Genomic DNA, 17,489 nt, shown 5'->3' on the forward strand with positions numbered 1-17,489 from the left:
TGTATATTATACAAGGTATAGGATGCTAAGGATTCGATTAGATATTGTGTATGTAAAATGGGGTTTCCAATAAAAATGTATGGAATTTTACAATACGTATATTTATTTTATTCTGAAGGTTTGTACTGAGGGATTTGTTCATATATCACTCATAGCTGTATTTATTTTTTTTATTCCTAAAAACATGGCAAAATGAATACTGCTGACTGTTTTTAGAGAAATGATGGTAAATGAGGAGCTAATTTAAATGAATACATTAATTATAAACAGTATATTCCCTTAATTTATACTTAAGGGAATAATTCGACACTTTGGGCAAAATGCTCAACTACGCTTTTTACATTTTTGTGCTCAGTTAAACAGATCAAATATACCTTGTTAATTAGTGAGCATCAGAGGTGCTTGTAGGAGGACAGAGCCAGGCTAGCCGTTTCTCCCTGCTTACAGTCTTTATGCTAAGCTAAGCTACCCCCCGGTTGTAGCTTCATATTTAACAGACAGAGATAAAATCGTATCAAAGTATTTTCATCCAACATCCTCATAACTAAAAACAATTATTAACTGAGACAAACCAACTCTAAAAATCACGTTAGGCTAGCATTCAAAAGCAGTTTCTGCCTTTCTGTCTAATGAGCTCCCTTTAATGAATAACAAGAATATCAATGTCTGATCAGCAATCAGGGATTGTATTGCCACTTAGTTTACTGTATGTGTGGTTTAGGGGGGTAAGTGGGTTTGGAGTCTCGGTTTAAGTGTTTACCGAATTGACACTTGTGTTCCATTATTATTATTTAGTATTATTTTTTGTTTTTACATGAGATGCTCTGCTTTTTATTGTGACACATTCTCTCTGACGTTTGAAACTTTTGCTGTCACTGTGACTGACCGTCCTGCTGTTTTTGCCCCCAGAAGGAGTAAGTACAGCAAGGCCAAGCAGGACTCTGACGAAGAGAAGCACTTACATCAAGGTAAATCAGAGTTAACACTCCACCTACACACTCTATAATTAAAATAAAACGTTAACGCTGTCAGGTGTTTTCATGTGGATGCACTCTAAACCGCAAATGAAGCCCATAAAATGGGGGGAAAAACAAACTATTTTTGAAATAATGTACTTGCATCCTAACATGCTCCAAACTCCTCATTACCAGGTCATCAGCATTGTTTTTTTTGCATCCAACAAACATTTCAAGTTAATGAGCTCCATCTTTATTGGAGTCAGCCATAGTGACATGAAAAGCAAGGGAGTCAGAGTGTGAAGCGAGGTATGGAGAGAAGAAAGGAGGAGGAGGTTCCACAGAGGAAGGCGGTGTATAGCCTGCAGCATGATGGAAATAAAGAACAGATGGAGTGTACTTGCCAGAATGAATTAACCTTCATTTTTCACTCCCTTCTTTATTTTTCTTTGCAAACTTCTTTCCTCAGGAGTGAGGATCTACGTTGACCCCTTTACCTATGAGGACCCAAACCAAGCCGTCCGCGAGTTCGCCAAAGAGATTGACGCCTCCTGTATCAAGATTGAAAAAGTTATTGGCATTGGTGAGGAGTTTTGCTTTCAATCCAGCAACTTCAGTACATTCTGCCATTTTTCATTAATTATTATAAACGCATTATTATGGACAGCCTTTGCAGTAACGGTAATATTGTAACCCACTTTGGATAAAAGCATCCACCTAATGGGATAATAGTATATTTGGTATTCGTTTCATGCAAATATTCTGCAGCCAGCATATCTTTCTCAGTGATTCATGTCGTTGTTTCTCTGTGTATGCTAACATATGCACTGCTTGTGAACAAAGAAAACATTGTTTTCTCAGACAATATCATTTGGTCTGCCTCTAGAGAGTTCAATGAGTAAAAAAATAAAAACTCAGAGGAGGCTAAATATGTTGTCTGTTCTATTCCTGTGGCCAGAGAAAAGTCAACCAATGACAAAATAATAAAGATAAAGAATCAATACCCATTTCCTCTCTCTCTCTCTCTCTCTCTCTCTGCTCCAGTGGGTGATGGGATGGAGGGGAGTAAGGGATTAGAGACCCTGATCAATGTTTAAAGTGGACCCTTTCTAACCTGCACACACACAAAAACACACACATAGGCACGCACCATCACCCACTCCCTTCTCAATGTGATTTATAGTCCTCGCACTGTACTATCGGAGTGCTTGTGTATCATCATTTCCACATTTTTAACCCGAGCGTGTGTTTTCAGGGGAGTTCGGCGAGGTCTGCAGCGGCCGCCTGAAGATGCCAGGCAAGAGGGAGATCTGCGTGGCCATCAAGACGCTAAAGGCCGGCTACACCGACAAGCAGAGGAGGGACTTCCTGTCTGAGGCCAGCATCATGGGCCAGTTTGACCACCCCAACATCATTCACCTTGAGGGCGTGGTCACCAAATGTATGTCCATCATGTGATTTTGTTTACTTTTTACGTACAGATGCGTGTAGCATGAGAATTGTTCCATTTCGAAATGATGGGAAGAACATAATTTGGTGCATCATTCTATCGCTTTTCGAGTAAGCTTAATCTTTTTTGGAGAAATTAAATTGCTACAGGAAATTGCAATAATACTCAGCTCACATATTTATGCACACAATGACTTTTATAATAACACAGGAAGGACATTCATTTTTGCTGTCCCTGTTCTCCCTTAAAAAATAACGTAACAATAAATCATTACAAACTACGTCTGCGGTTTTGGGTGACTTTGGAAAAGGGTGAGTGTAGGGACAAACCAATCTTGACTAGCCAAAGGTGTGTGTTTGTGTGGCGTTGTGTTAATGCTGGCATATCCAAAGACATACAAGCATTAAAGTTGCATATGTTCTACGAGATCTGTATTCGCACATATACGTGTTGTCCGAACATCCCATCCGTGGGTATCCCCAGGTGGGCTTTGTCCAGATTGAAGGGGTCCAGCATTGGTGGGGAGGGGGAGGTGGAGCCAGAGGTAGCTGGGCAATTGGGAGGGGGTGTAATGGGTCCAGGAACAGGCCCTGTAGCGCTGCACCAAGCTCATTAATCATGGTGTCAGCTGTAAATGTGTTTGGGGTTAGGGAGTGATACCCTATCCCTTCTCTATCTGCTGCTGCATGGCCACAACACACCAGCCAAATCTCCCTCCCTCTGCCCTTGGCACTCTCTCTGTTTCTCCCTACCTTTTACACCTTCCCCCATTGCTTTTTGTTAGGCTAGAGGTGTATGTGTGTGTGTATGTGTTCTTGTCAGCACATGTCGGCATTTGTGCACCCTTGATTGCACGTGTCTGAGCGTGAGTGTTACCATAGCTGATGGCCAGCCTCAGCTCGGGTTAGATGGATGAAGTGCCTTAATGTGTCGTGACACAGCAGCCTGGCCCTATCTGTGCTAGATAACACCGTCTCTTCCACTGTTGTACACACTGTACACACTGTATACACACACACACACACACACACACACACACACACACACACACACACACACACACACACACACACACACACACACACACACACACACACACACACACACACACACACACTGCCAGAGCTGAAAGTGAACATTAGCACAGGCAGAATTGCTTATCACCTATCACACCTCTCACCACGGGGGGGATGACCTCTAAGACCTCACAGAGACGGAGTGAAAAAGACATAAAAAAGGCGGACAGATGGACAGGAGGAAGGAAAAGAAATCTGAGACAAGTAGCAGACAGTGAAGGTACAACTAGAGATGCAGAGAGAAAAAGACAGGAAGGCAGTTAGGAGCTGATGAAGTAAAGGAAAGACAGAGAACAACAGTGGCAATGACAGAGAGAGAAAGCAGAGGGTGGTAGAACTACTGAACCGGAGGCTGAAAAAGAAAGAGACGGAGCGAGACAGAGGGAGAGAGATGAAGGAGAAACAGATGAGCTACGCAGCAGTGACAGAAAGGATGGTGAGCCAAAGCAAGAAGATCAACACGAAAACTACCACTCTACCTCCATCCACTCTTACTTTTGAGAGCTTGACACAAGGTTTGGGCAAATTAGTCCTTTACACTTGAGTGTGTCAGTTGAATCTATTAAAAATCCATTATTTGAATTGCACTCCCCTCTCCATTACAATCAAGTTAAAAGGAATTCTCAATCTGGCCTCAGTTTGCTGGCATGTCCAACAGAGCCAATTAAGCCTTATTAATTATGGAGGAACTCCAAATAGGCACTAAAATACATAAATCTGCAAAAATCTCTCACCAAGGACTGCTGGCTGTAGTCCAGCATCTTGAAGCCTGTATAGACTTAATGTTTCTATCATGCTAGTGTGTAATTAAAATCCAGCCTCTGTTGGAGCTTGAAATGAGACGTGATATGTTTAACAGCTGATTTACATAAAGTAAGAGCGTGCTAATTTAAAAAAAGACCTGCATTTAAAGACAGATCTTTGTTAGCTGCAAACGCCAGGGCCTCCAGAGAGCGTTTGCCCAACGTTCCCCCAATATTGTCCCCCTGTTGCGTTTTTCCCCTTTGCCTGTTTTGTTGGCAGGTGATAATCGGCCCACTGGCGGGGCCCTTGCCCAGAGTTCATTGCCAAAGGCAGCAGGGCGTATTCAGTAAACAAGGAATTAGCATGCAAATGGGAAGGGAGGAAGAGGGCGGGGCTGGGAAGGCGAGAGTTTAAGGTCGCAGGTCAGACGCTCCTCGGACTTGATTGGGGAGCTGTCAATCACCGGTGGCCCCGGGGCAGAGGCGAGCAACAAAGGGAACAAAGATGGCTGACAAAGAGGGCCCCCGCTTTCCCCCAACTTTAACTCTACTTCCTCTTTTTGGGACATCGCCGGAGCGCCCCATAATTAATGGAGTGCCAATCACGCGGTGGGTAAGGCGGTGACTGACAGCCTCTTGGCATGGCGAGAGGCCTGCTGTGGAGTGGAGGAACTTCACCTTCAAGACCTCAGCTGCCACCGCTTGGCTGGCTTTCTGCTGCTTTAGGCATTCTGCTGGAGTGCACGAGAGTTTCAACATAACCTCCCCTCTAGGCATTAGGTTTAAGTCAGCACTTCTCTTTAACACAATACGCTTTTTAGTCCACCTTAACTGTGCCACTTGAAATGGAACGCAAAGAGCTGCGCTGTTCTAGGAGGAATTTCTGGCAGCACTTTTCAGCATGTGTTGTTGGCATGGCTGGTTAGGCACCAGCTTGCTGCCATTTTGGGACAAAAACAAGCCACCCTCTCTTCCTTTTCCTTTTTTCCCTATCTCTTTCTCTCTCCTCCTCATGACCGCAATCCCCCCTCATCAATAAGAGACAAAGACAGACAGAGAACCACAGAGGGATTGTCCCCCATCCCCACCGCCTGCCCTGGCTCAGATAAAGACACAGGCGCTCCCCCAAGAGAGACAGAGAGGGGAAGACAGAGGGATGAGGTGAAAAGGCCAGGGGAGAGAAAAAAGAAAGCAATAGAGAGGAGCTAGCAGGAGAGTGACAGATGCGCTAAAAGTTGGCAGAGGAGAAAGAGGGCAAAGGGACAGTGAGTGACATAAATAGCGAGTCAGAGGGATTCTGGGTGACTGTGATGAGACTTATTATAAGGAGTCCAACGTCGGTTCATATTTGCATAAACACAAGATGGTGTGTGTATGTATGTGTGTGGTGTGTTTCAGTGGAGATGCCTCTGCATGTGAAGGGAAAGAACGGGGATGTCAGGGCAACCGTAACACTGAGCTAATTAAATCACTATGGGACAGAGATGGATGGCCTAACACACACACACACACACACACACACACACACACACACACACACACACACACACACACACACACACACACACACACACACACACACATTCCCCCGAGAAACCCCCTACTGTGTTGGGCTGTGATGTGCATCGTTTACCTCTATAATCATCTGCCTCTCATTCACTCTCTCTCTCTCTCTTTTTCTCTCTCTCTCTCTCTCTCTCTCTCTCTAGGTAAGCCAGTGATGATTATCACAGAGTACATGGAAAACGGATCGCTGGATGCATTCCTGAGGGTCAGTCATGCGTTTCTGTCTGCGCACATGTGTGTGAGCGTGCGATACGACTGTAGCATGCTGATCCAATCTAATCGCTGTAATGTCATCCCCCCGAAATTACAAGCGTTCGTTCACAAACATTCGCCCTAATCTTTATCCTCTCCTTGATCAACTTAGTGTTTTTTCGACAAGGAAGTTGGCGCAGGTTTCACCTCTGTGATTCCAGGGTTCACTACGCTTTGGGTTTTAGATGGTGCTTAGCTACTTTATCCAGTTATTATACACATAGTGTTTAAAAAAGGAATATGCAGCACTTGGAAACCTGTTTCACAATGGTAGTTGTAAGCAAATGGAGTTAAGGTTGTTGAAAAATATATAGGGATGTTTGTATAGTAATATTTCTGCCAACAACCATAACTACATTTGCTTACAGCTACATTATAATGTGGATAAGATACTATTTACTACATTTTATATACAGCCTATGAATGTTAAGGATTTTTACTTTTGAATAAATGCATAAATAAGCACTTAATGTACGTAACAAAACAATCTGAGCTGTAATATAAGTTAACAAATGTCCCCATATTTCATTACAGCTACATTGTAGTGTCTTATTGTGTGTTTAACCATTTATTAAAACTGAGATAGAATTCACTCATGTATAACTGAACAGTATTGGTCACCTTAATTTAACAGAAAAAAATTATTGCCAGTGGAATAAAATTGAAATAAGTATAATCTTTGCAGTTACATGTTGAATGCATTCCAAAACATTTAAGATGACAGTAAAATTATATGATACACAGTGTTTAAACTTTTAGCTTTTTTTTTCTGCAGAAGAACGACGGTCGTTTCACAGTGATTCAGCTGGTCGGCATCCTGCGTGGAATTGCATCGGGCATGAAGTACCTGTCAGACATGAGCTACGTTCACCGCGACCTGGCAGCTCGCAACATCCTGGTCAACAGCAACTTGGTGTGCAAGGTGTCCGACTTTGGCATGTCCCGAGTGCTGGAGGACGACCCCGAGGCTGCTTACACCACCCGGGTGAGTGTGTGTGTGTGTGTGTGTGTATGTGTGTGTGTGTGTGTGTGTGTGTGAAGGTGAACATGTGTCCAGTTACTCAGTGGTCTGTGTGCGTGTCACCTTGCTTGTCGGCTTTTCAACTTTCATTTATCAGCCCATCTTTCAATTATTACAGGGAGGGAAGATCCCCATCCGCTGGACGGCCCCGGAGGCCATCGCTTACAGGAAGTTCACCTCGGCCAGCGACGTGTGGAGCTACGGCATCGTCATGTGGGAGGTGATGTCATATGGCGAGCGACCATACTGGGACATGAGTAACCAAGACGTAAGTCTAGAGAAATGTAATTTACCTGCAGGCAAACATAAATAATAAACAGCTTGAATACGTTTGGGATATTGGAGCTTGAGCAAATAATTCCCAGTTGCATGTGTACTGTCAAACATTTTTAAAAGATACTTCATCATTTTAACTTGGTTATGTAATCAAATTACCTTCAGGGGTGATAAAAAACATTGTTATATACCATTTTCTCATTACACATTGAATTCACAATTCTAGTGGCACTAAAGATGATATAGAATTGAAATTATGCATAAGCAAATGTCTTGCGTAGGTGCCTAGTAAGGTGACTAAAAATAGGTATAAAGTTAGGTGGAAAAAAAGACATAGCTTAGCTGTAATCAAACTGCCTACAGTTTTTTTTTTTTTTCAATTTAACTCTCCACACAAACAAACTCAGAAACAAAGTGACTTACAGCAGCACTGATCTACTGTCTAGGTGATCAAGGCTATTGATGAGGGCTATCGGCTGCCCCCGCCCATGGACTGCCCTGTGGCGCTCCATCAGCTCATGTTGGACTGCTGGCAGCGAGAGAGGGCCGACCGGCCAAAGTTCGGACAGATCGTCAACATGCTGGACAAGCTGATCCGCAACCCAAACACTCTGAAGAGGACTGGGGGAGAGGCCGCTGTCAGGTGAGAGGGCAGGTCACAGACAGATGCTAAATAGATGTGGTGTTAAAGGGTCAGTTCACACAAATCACGGAAACATATTTTCTCACTTGCAGTACCTCTTACCATCTAGCCATGCAGAAATAAATAGTCTCTATAAAACGGTTAACCTCATGGCTATACTACAAGATATTACTACAGTTATGTTGTAAATCTGATTTGATAATTTGTCACATACTTTTATAGAGGGGTTACATTATTTAGGAATATGGATATTATATAAGTTTATCTCACACATTTTTTTGCATTAATTAGTGTGATTTTAGCCTGACTGAACTACTGCAAACTGAGCTAAAAATTAACACTTTCAAACCAAAAATTAGCTGCATAGAAGTATAGAAAAGTTGTAGAATTAAAAAATAAGCTAAACAGAGGCAACCAGCGAATACGTTGTGTTATGAAGCTAATGTGCATAAACACACATATGCAGCTTGTTTACTGCACAATGCATTACGTATGCAATGGTCTACCTATCACACCAACACAATCACACACTCACACACTCCTGTTCTCTCGCTGGTATTTACATTCCCCATTAAACATTATCTACCAGCATGTGTGGCACATTTCAGCACAAACACCCTCCGTAATGGATTTCTCTGCAAACTAGCTTTAATGGTGCTGTACACTCAGGAATGTAGGTACTCTAACAGGGGGGGCGGGGGGGGGAATTACGATGTAACGCTGAGTTAAAAACAAACATGACCCTACAGCTCCGACACCATTACTCTTGAGCGGCTAAATGTGTTAAGAATGACCTACGTGTGTTTACAGACTCGATGCAGGCCAGTGGGAGTCTGTTTGAGTTTAACGAGTGTGTGAGCGCATGCAAGCAATCCGCACACACACACACACACACACACACACACACACAACACACCACACACACACACACAACAAACACACACACACACACATACTCACCTAACGGGACACAGTGAGAGCGAGAGTCCTTGTAGAGTAATTAGCAGAACTGAATCCTATAAATGCAGCTTTTAGAGTAACAAGAGGGAAGGAGAAAGTAGAGTGTGTGTGTGTGTGTGTGTGTTTGTGTGTGTGTGTGTGTGTGTGTGTGTGTGTGTGTGAAAATGGATCCTTCTGCATAATCTTTTCCACCTACTGCGTAGAGATGACGAATTACAGAGTCCGACATCCTGTTCTCACACTTCAACTCAACATCCTTCTTAAAGAAGAGAGAACGATAAAGACAGATAGAGTGTGTGTGAGAGTGAGAGAGTTACCAGAGCAGGACGAGACTGCCTCCGACTCAAACTCACCGGCCCCATGTAAATGTTTCATGGCCGACACCTCTGCTGCAATGCTCAACAGAAAGGAAAGATAGGGGGAAAATAGAAAGTAAGAAGTGAAAAAAGTGGGAGGTAACTCTGCCGATGAATATCTGAACGTGAGGAGGAACTCAACCGTGTGGTAACACTCACAGAGGTGTGCCCAGGTTGTGTTTTCTGTAAAATAAATATTAACTAACTGTGTCAGTCACAACCAGGAGGAACCGTGTTTGGCTTGGCTCGGTTTCCAGTAAGACCCACAAAATAGGGACACGAAAGAGAGCTTAACCCAATAGAGCTGCTGAGTCCATCGAGGAGGAATAGCTAGAAAGAAATGTAGCATGGTGCATTTTACAATTCGTGGGTAGCTATCTGTCATCGCGCAAGGTGTATGCGTCCCACGCTTCTAAAACTACAGTGCAGCATCATAGTCAGGAACGAGGAAACTCTTCCTGTAATTTTGGCGTTTCTGCTGTCGTAAATCAATGGTGTTCCAGACTGTGTACGAAAGTGGATCATTACCTTTCGAGTCAAAAGCACTTAAACAGAATGTAACTTTTATTGTCTGTTTGCACAGACAGTTGCATATATCATGGTTTTGGGATACAGCTTACGTGCTGGACCGAAGTACAGAAGCATCGAACACTGACTGTAAAAAAAGAACTAAACGTCTGTCGATCCTAAGAAACTTAAGTTCATGAAGTTAATTCTCTACTTTTCTCTTCTCCACCCACTAGGCCTAACACCACCCTGCTGGAGCCAGGGAGCCCCGAGGTGTCGACGGCCGTGGGCACAGTGGAAGACTGGCTGCAGGCCATTGGCATGGAGAGATACAGCGACAACTTCACCGCCGCCGGCTACACCACTCCAGAGGCGGTGGTCCACATGACACAAGAGTGAGTATGGAGGGGAGAATATGAGAGAGGAAGGGAAGAAGTAAACAGAAAAAAAGGAAAGAGAAGAAGGTGCAAGCTAGTCACACACATAAACAAACTGTTCTTATAGCAAGTGAGTGCTGTAAATAGAGTGGGACATTTTCTTCAGGCTCTAATTCTCTATATGAGAAAAGGAATGAATGTGTCTACAGCTTTAAGTCATATGTCACAAATGATGGCCTGAATTGTTCAGTTATTGAAGAAGAATGAGATGAAAAATAAGACTCAATAGTTATCAGTCAAAGTTATTCCAGCAGTGAAGAAGAAATTGCAAGAACATGACTCTGCCCTACATATTTAAATAACTGTGGCTTTTTTCAAGAAATAATTGTGAACTAAGAAATAAATCTTTAAGACTAATTTTGAAGTACATAAAAAATGTAATTCACTCTTGAAACAAAGTTAAATTTATCAAAGAAATAATTTAATATTTTGGGAAAGACACTTAATACTTAACTTTCTTGCTGATCGATACCACTGTCATGTCTGTACGATAAATATAAAGCTGCAGCCAGCTGTAAACAGAAGCAACAGCTAGCCCTGGCTCCGTACAATAATACATTATCTGCCTAGCAACATCTCTAAAATTTGACAAATGAAATTTAAGAATGACAAGCAGTGTTTTTTTTCAAAATGGTTAAGTGCTATATAGTTTGTGCATGTAGCTTCATATTTAGAGTACATACATGAGAGTGGTATTAATGTTGCCAGCTAACTCTCAGTAAGAAAGATACTAAATGTATTCCCCCAAATGTCAAACTATTATTACACTTCTTTGTGATTAGAGCAGAATCAATCTGTGACATATATTGCAAAGTCTATATGTGTTAAATGTTTCTCAGTCCCTGTCACTTGTCTGTAATATTTTCATTTTTCAGCTTTTAAGATTACAGAACTAGGATTGCTGAGTTGGCAAGTTAAATTCCTCATACAGCAGTTAAACTGCCAGGCCAGTTTCCACTGGAAGGCTGTAAAATTCATCATGTGGATCAGGCCTACGTGTGTTTGTTATTGCTGCCCCAGGTCCTAAACGGTTCTTTTCCCCATCCTTTGCAGGGACATGGCTCGCATAGGCATCACCTCGGCAGCACACCAGAACAAGATCCTGACCAGCGTCCAGGGAATGCTGTCCCAAATGCAACAGATGCAAGGCAGAATGGTTCCCGTCTGAGAGGTTTAAACAAAGAAAAAGGAAAAGGAAGCAAAGCGACTTCGTTTCTTATGAAAAAAATAAATAAATAACAAAAAAGATGAAATATAAAAAAAAGAGACAAATAAACTATGAAGTAATAGTTTACCTCATCCATGCACTTTAAAATTGGATTTAAACGAAAAGAAACTGTTGATGAAGAAAAAAAAAGTGGTAAAAAATGGCACTTTTTTTTCTTTTTAAATCAGACCTTTTCCTTGCCCTTTTTTGTTGTTTTGGAGAATGGGACACTTCTTTCTGCAGCATTTATGTATAGATGGAGGGACGGCTGGAAAAGTGCTTCCGAAAGGCCAATCTGGAGTGCCTTTAATGGTCTGGATGGAAAAGCAAGGGAGAGGGGAATCGTACCTTTCTTCCTCCTCTTTGGCAGAGTGTTGTTTCTGGAAGTTTTTTCTGGAATATTCCACCGAGCAGATTTTTTTGATTTCCTGTGACTGTGTTTATTGTACATGAATTGTTTCTGTGGGACTCGCAGGCTGCCCCGGCCGCCATTGTTCTCTCTCAGCTGGATCTGTTTGATATCTCGCAAACAAAATGGAGGATCCTGACCGTCATATATAAACAGTGAATCTCTGAGAGGTTGAGGGTTGGATTCCGAGGGGAGATGGCAGTGCAGGGGAGGGCTTATTTTACGGAGCTTTTTGTGTTTTTTTTTTGCTCTGTTCTGGCCTTGTTTTTCTCCCAGAACGCTGTATTTTGTTGCCCTCAGGACATTGTTGAGAATGTCTTTGATCTTCCAGAGGAGCCTTTCCACTCCCCTGTCTTCCCAAAAATGCCCCCCCTACACCTCAGATAAACACACAATTTGGATTCTTTCATTCATCTCCCGATCTGATTTAAAGCCCCAGCCTCCCACTTCTGCCAGGACCCAGCAACTCTTCCTCACCACTTTTGATGGACAGCTGTTTGGACCAGTTGAAGTGGCTTTCAAAATTGGACGCGAGAATGAAGGAAAGCATCGGCAAGATTTATTTTAGACAAAAGAATGCAACAGAGGCAATATGGATGCAGAATGAATCAGAATCATCAGCATCATCATCGCTGCCAAGAAAACAAACAAGAAAATACACGGAGGATTACTCAAATCGTCATCAAGGTGAGGATCAATTATTTGTTTTTTTACTTACTTAGACTCAGCACAAAAAGCCCTATTAAAATAAAACAAAGATATTGGATTACACCTCCCTTTATTATTGCAGTATGCTTCCAATATGAACTATGTCTAGCAACGGAGTGCCTAAAAGATTCATTAGACCCCCCCCCCCTCTCTCTCTCTCTAATCACTGGCCCCTCAGCTCCTTAAGCTGTGTTAATTAACAAGTGGGTCGCGCCACCTCAGGCAGCCAGAGCAGATCAATAGCCACTGGTCTGTGATCAGTCTGCGGCCCTGATGCTGCTGGCACGGTAATGAGAAGAATTAATCAGCGGCTGACTCCCAATCAGCCAAACAGGGCCCACCAGAGCTCCAGAACACATTTCCAGGAGAGAAGAGAAGGTGCTTTCTCTTGAGCCAACACACCAATATGTTGCCATGGTACCAGGAAGGTCTTAAGATAGAAGTCACGCTCATTTTGATTGATTTTAATGTATCAGATACCACATATTGTTCTCTCTTCATGGTCAATTCATGGCCTGGTGGATATTTTGGGAATTTCTGAGTAGAAGATCATTATTGATGCACACAAATGATCACATGCACAAAAGTTAATAAAACATGGCTTTAGCTTAGTAAGCAAGTTGAAGACTTAGTTTAATTTATGTGGCGGAATTGATTTGATTTATTTTATACACAGAGCTAATTAGGTTCTGTAAAACTAGCTAAAACGAATGCAGTCTTTAATACAACAGCCCTGCAATAAATCAATCAAAAATAATGTTCTATTTTTGTTGTTTAGAGAGGTTCAAATTCAATTTTATGGTCATTTTGGAGGATGTAATTTGGGGTGGTGTTAAATAGTACTGCAACTAACAATTTTTCTTATTATAATTTGCCTTATTAATTATGTTCTCGCTTAATTGTTTTGTCCATACACTGTGAGAAATCCCAATTATAATTTTGCAGAGCCATGGGGATGTTTTCAAATAGCTTGTTTTATCTGACCAGCAGTTCCAAACCAAAAGATAATTAATTAACTTTCATAAATGATAAAGAAAAGCATGAAATCCTCATTTTAAGAAGCTAAAACATGCAAATGTTTGGTATTTTTGCTTAAAACACTGACAGGATTAATCTATTATAAAAATTGTTCCAGATTAATTTCATATCAATCAGCTAATTGATTACTCGACTAACAGTTTTAGCTCTACAGTTGAATAGTATTTAATTATACCGAGAGATGTTTCTGATAGTTTGTGCATCCTATTTACACTATTTGTTTGGTATTAAAAAGTATAAACAACAGTATAAAGCAGTACATGTTTCAGTTTAAAAGCATTTATTTCATGTATCAAAAAATCCATGTATACAAAAAAGTGCTGCATAAGGCTTTCTTTGAACATGAAACAATAGCTGTAATAAATAATAAATAAAAAAATAATGAATACATTTTGAAGGCTTTACAAAGGATTTGTTTCAGTTGGCTTTACAAAAAAGCATTCTGCGGTTGCAATGGCTATTGAATCTATACATGGAGAATTCCTCTAATACACAAGTTAGTTAAACGTCTGTTGGTATGCGTTAGATGTGTGCCAATAAGTCAAGGACATGTTTCATATATTATGTACACACAGCAGCATGTGGTGCACACAAGTTAATACATCGTTGCCACAAAATCCATATTTTCCCCCTGTGGGGCGGCCGCCCCCAATCTTAGGATGCTCTGGCTTTGGCATTCGACTTTGTTTAGCAAACGAGTCGAATATTCCATCGAGCTGGAGCTGGAGAGCAGTATTGTTGGGTTGGTCAGGACTGGATGCCAAGCAGAAATTGTTTATATTCAAAACCACCATGACTGATGCAGCCTCTCTTTTCCTCCCCCTTTTCTTTCTCCACAGCTGCTGCCGTCCATCACAAACAGGATCCCGGTCCTGATCGCCCCGACCATAATTCTTCCTCTTTGTCTTCCTTCTCCTGCTTCCCCCTCCTCTCCTTGGAGTGTCCCCGGACACCGAGATGACAAATCCATCGCTGAGCGTCAGGACGTCCACCGTTAACTTTAAAAACTAGCCACCACGCTCTTGTGGCCATCCAGCCATGTACTGGAAATTACTATGAATGATTAAAACAGCTTAAAAAAAAGAGACAATATGAAGAATGTAATATAATCGAGAAGCCCTGCTCCAGCGGATAATGTACTTTTATTTTGAAAGTTTCATTTTATTTTGTGTTTTTTTGTTGTTGTTGCTGTTGTTTTTTTATAGTTTCTTTTTTTCTTTTTCTTTTTTTTTGTTCTGTTTGCATGTAAAGTAACAAACGTTTGATTTGAGCGTGCGAATGTGATGACTTATGTGCACGGATGTGTGTGTGTGCGTGTGTGTGTGTGTGTGTGTGTGTGTCCAGCCGTATGAGTGACGTCTTTGAAGTACCATCAGTAATTTTCATGCCACTGTGGAGGAAGAGAAGATAACAGAGATGTATTGTTTTTGACATGAAAATATTTCTTCTTTTTTTTTGCTTTTGTGTCGTCTACAAAAAAATGATGTAAGGTGTGTTGCTCCTGTCGTGCGAACTCAGCAACAGCATTTATTAAACAGCTTTCTGGAATGCTTTCTGGAACAATTTCTGCTTGGCAGTAACAGCGGCTTGCAAATGGACACACAGAGACACGGACTAAAAGCCTCCCTCGCATAGAAACACACCGAACACAGACGAGAATTTAACCTCTCCGAGCTTCATGAGGAGAAAATGTTGGAAACTTCGCCCTCTGTGGAAAATGGTAGCAGTTTAAAACGAGGCACCTGTACACAACAAAGGATCAGATAAAAGGTGTTTAACAAGGGAAAATTGTTGACTATTTTTTATTTTTTCCAGAGCACATCATACAGCTACAGGTTTAACCCAATGGACAATATTTTTTTTTTATCCTTTAAGTCTTTAAACTATACTTATTCGAATGTTTTTGAACTCGTAAATGACGCTTCATATAATACAACAACACCTCCGTCCTTAATACAGCTCTACTGCTCTTTCCTTTTTTTTTTTTGGCAATGCGTTGTTCTTTTGGGTTTTATCTGTTGAAAAAGGACCTGTTTGGAAATATGCAAGATATGTTGGGAAGGAGAAGGAAACCAGAATGTACTGTATTTTTTTTTTCCTTTACCTAAATGTTGGACAATTTGAGAAAAAAAGAAGAAGAAAAAAATTAACAAAACGCAAGAGTTAATGTTTGTCATTGTATGCCTTCTGATGCCATATGATCTAGCCAGGTAGATCTAACATTCTCTCAATCTTTTTTGTACTTTTTTTTTTACATGATCATATTTTTTTTGGCCTTGTTTTTTTTTTGTCAAGGAGCTCTAGGTACATGTAACTTATGTCATTTATTTATGTCCTTTTATATCTAGTTTGTAAAATAATAGCCTAAAGTGAAGAAAATAAAGGGGTGCCAAAGTGCATTCTTAATAAAGTAGAAACCATATGATGATCTTCTTGCCTCTCATTCATTCACACACACATGCACGCACGCACGCACACACACACACACACACACACACACACACACACACACACACACACACACACACACACACACACACACAGGAGCATCTGATGCAGAGGCCATCAGCATTGTCATCAGTGATAGCAGACATGATGTCTGTAGCTGATGACCTAACTATCACGCATTTATTACTGCTTTATATGATTACAGATAACGGAGGGGTTACTAACAGAAGGAAGAGGCCAAGGTAGCACATCAAGCAGTTTCTTGGCCTTGTTTTTGCTTTCTAATTTTCACTTTCGCTCTTTGTAACCTAAACACACATAATTTTAAAAAACAAGGGCCAGTGAGTTGGCAGTGTGTCCCCTCTGCAGCACATGCTCAGCAGATATCATGACTCTGGACTCCAAGACTTGGCCTTCAACTCCTCTCAGGCCTTGGAGCAGCAGCGAGCGCCACTCACTTGGCGTGGTGCGTTTGTGTGTGTGTTTAATCAGAACAACATCTGCTTCCTGGACTTACTTCCAGCAGCGATAAACCACTGATTATCCTGTGTCTTTGATAAGGGCCCGGGAGAGAGGGGCGAACGAGAGGACGGTTTTAGAAACGGGGCTCGAGCCAACGTTGAGCCAAATGGTGTTTTACACATTTCCTGAGAAATCACCAGCACAAGGCATGCATACATTAAAGCTCTGAAGTTTGCAGTGGGAGATTTTTATCGGCCTCGAAGGGAAAGTGTGCCCCCTTCACAGATTGTTGGCAAGCTTAGAGGGGAAGATGAAAAACGATTAGTGGGGCTGACTTTGATAAATCTGCTCCAAACTGGGAAGACTTTTTTTTTTTTTTTTGATTTTTGACAACTTGGCATGGTGTTTGAATGTTCAAAAGAATGTCATAAATAAATGAAAAAAGAATGCATTTACAAAGCATGCATATATACGCAGGGGTTATTTAAGCAGGCATTTTAAATCTTGTTCTGGGAAACAACCAATTGGTTTTCAAGTTATTTCACTCAGTCAGGGGATCGTCAAAGTTGTTAGGATTGATCATCTGGGAAGAAGATGGAGTGTTGCTGAAAGAAAAGGATGGGGAGTAAAAAAAGTGCTAAATGCAGTCCTGACTGCAAAACAAAAAGGAGGACAGAAAAAGACAAAGTGAGAGGAAGAAACCCAGACAGGGGGAGATTGAAAGTGCAGGTCACATAAGGAAATGCTGGCTGTCTGCTACACTTGGCTAACCAAAGTAAGCGGAGTCTTGTTGAAAGTTCACGTAGTGTCCATGATTCGGCTGGAATGCTACCTCTCTCTTAACACAACCAGCACAATTTAGCACCTCTGTCAGTAAAGCCTCTCTTTTAACTTTGACTTTGAAGGGAGATGGCCCAAGAAAATCTCCCAGGCATTTCAACCCATGATCTTTTTAACGGGTAGAAATACAGCAT

At 41.6% G+C, this 17,489-nt stretch overlaps 1 protein-coding gene across 4 annotated transcripts in view; it reads left to right on the top strand.

Annotated features, from left to right (window-relative positions):
• The window catches only part of epha4l (eph receptor A4, like), a 56,734-nt gene extending 40,704 nt beyond the window's left edge, over positions 1-16,030 (top strand). For 2 of the 4 annotated variants that reach the window (XM_039782807.1, XM_039782794.1), the window contains exons 9-18: positions 913-968; positions 1,426-1,539; positions 2,212-2,397; positions 5,935-5,996; positions 6,819-7,028; positions 7,183-7,332; positions 7,787-7,983; positions 10,043-10,201; positions 11,297-12,546; positions 14,445-16,030. In XM_039782807.1, coding sequence (XP_039638741.1) covers positions 913-968; positions 1,426-1,539; positions 2,212-2,397; positions 5,935-5,996; positions 6,819-7,028; positions 7,183-7,332; positions 7,787-7,983; positions 10,043-10,201; positions 11,297-11,411 — 1,249 coding nt within the window. In that variant the 3' untranslated portion in view covers positions 11,412-12,546; positions 14,445-16,030. Of the gene's footprint in view, positions 1-909; positions 969-1,425; positions 1,540-2,211; positions 2,398-5,934; positions 5,997-6,818; positions 7,029-7,182; positions 7,333-7,786; positions 7,984-10,042; positions 10,202-11,296; positions 12,547-14,444 lie in introns of all 4 variants that reach the window. The other 2 variants (XM_039782787.1, XM_039782802.1) reach the window with 1 other exon arrangement.
• The last annotated feature ends 1,459 nt before the right edge of the window (positions 16,031-17,489 follow it).

This window comes from Perca fluviatilis, chromosome 2 (genome assembly GCF_010015445.1).
Source record: "Perca fluviatilis chromosome 2, GENO_Pfluv_1.0, whole genome shotgun sequence".
In the NCBI taxonomy this organism is placed as follows: domain Eukaryota; kingdom Metazoa; phylum Chordata; class Actinopteri; order Perciformes; family Percidae; genus Perca; species Perca fluviatilis.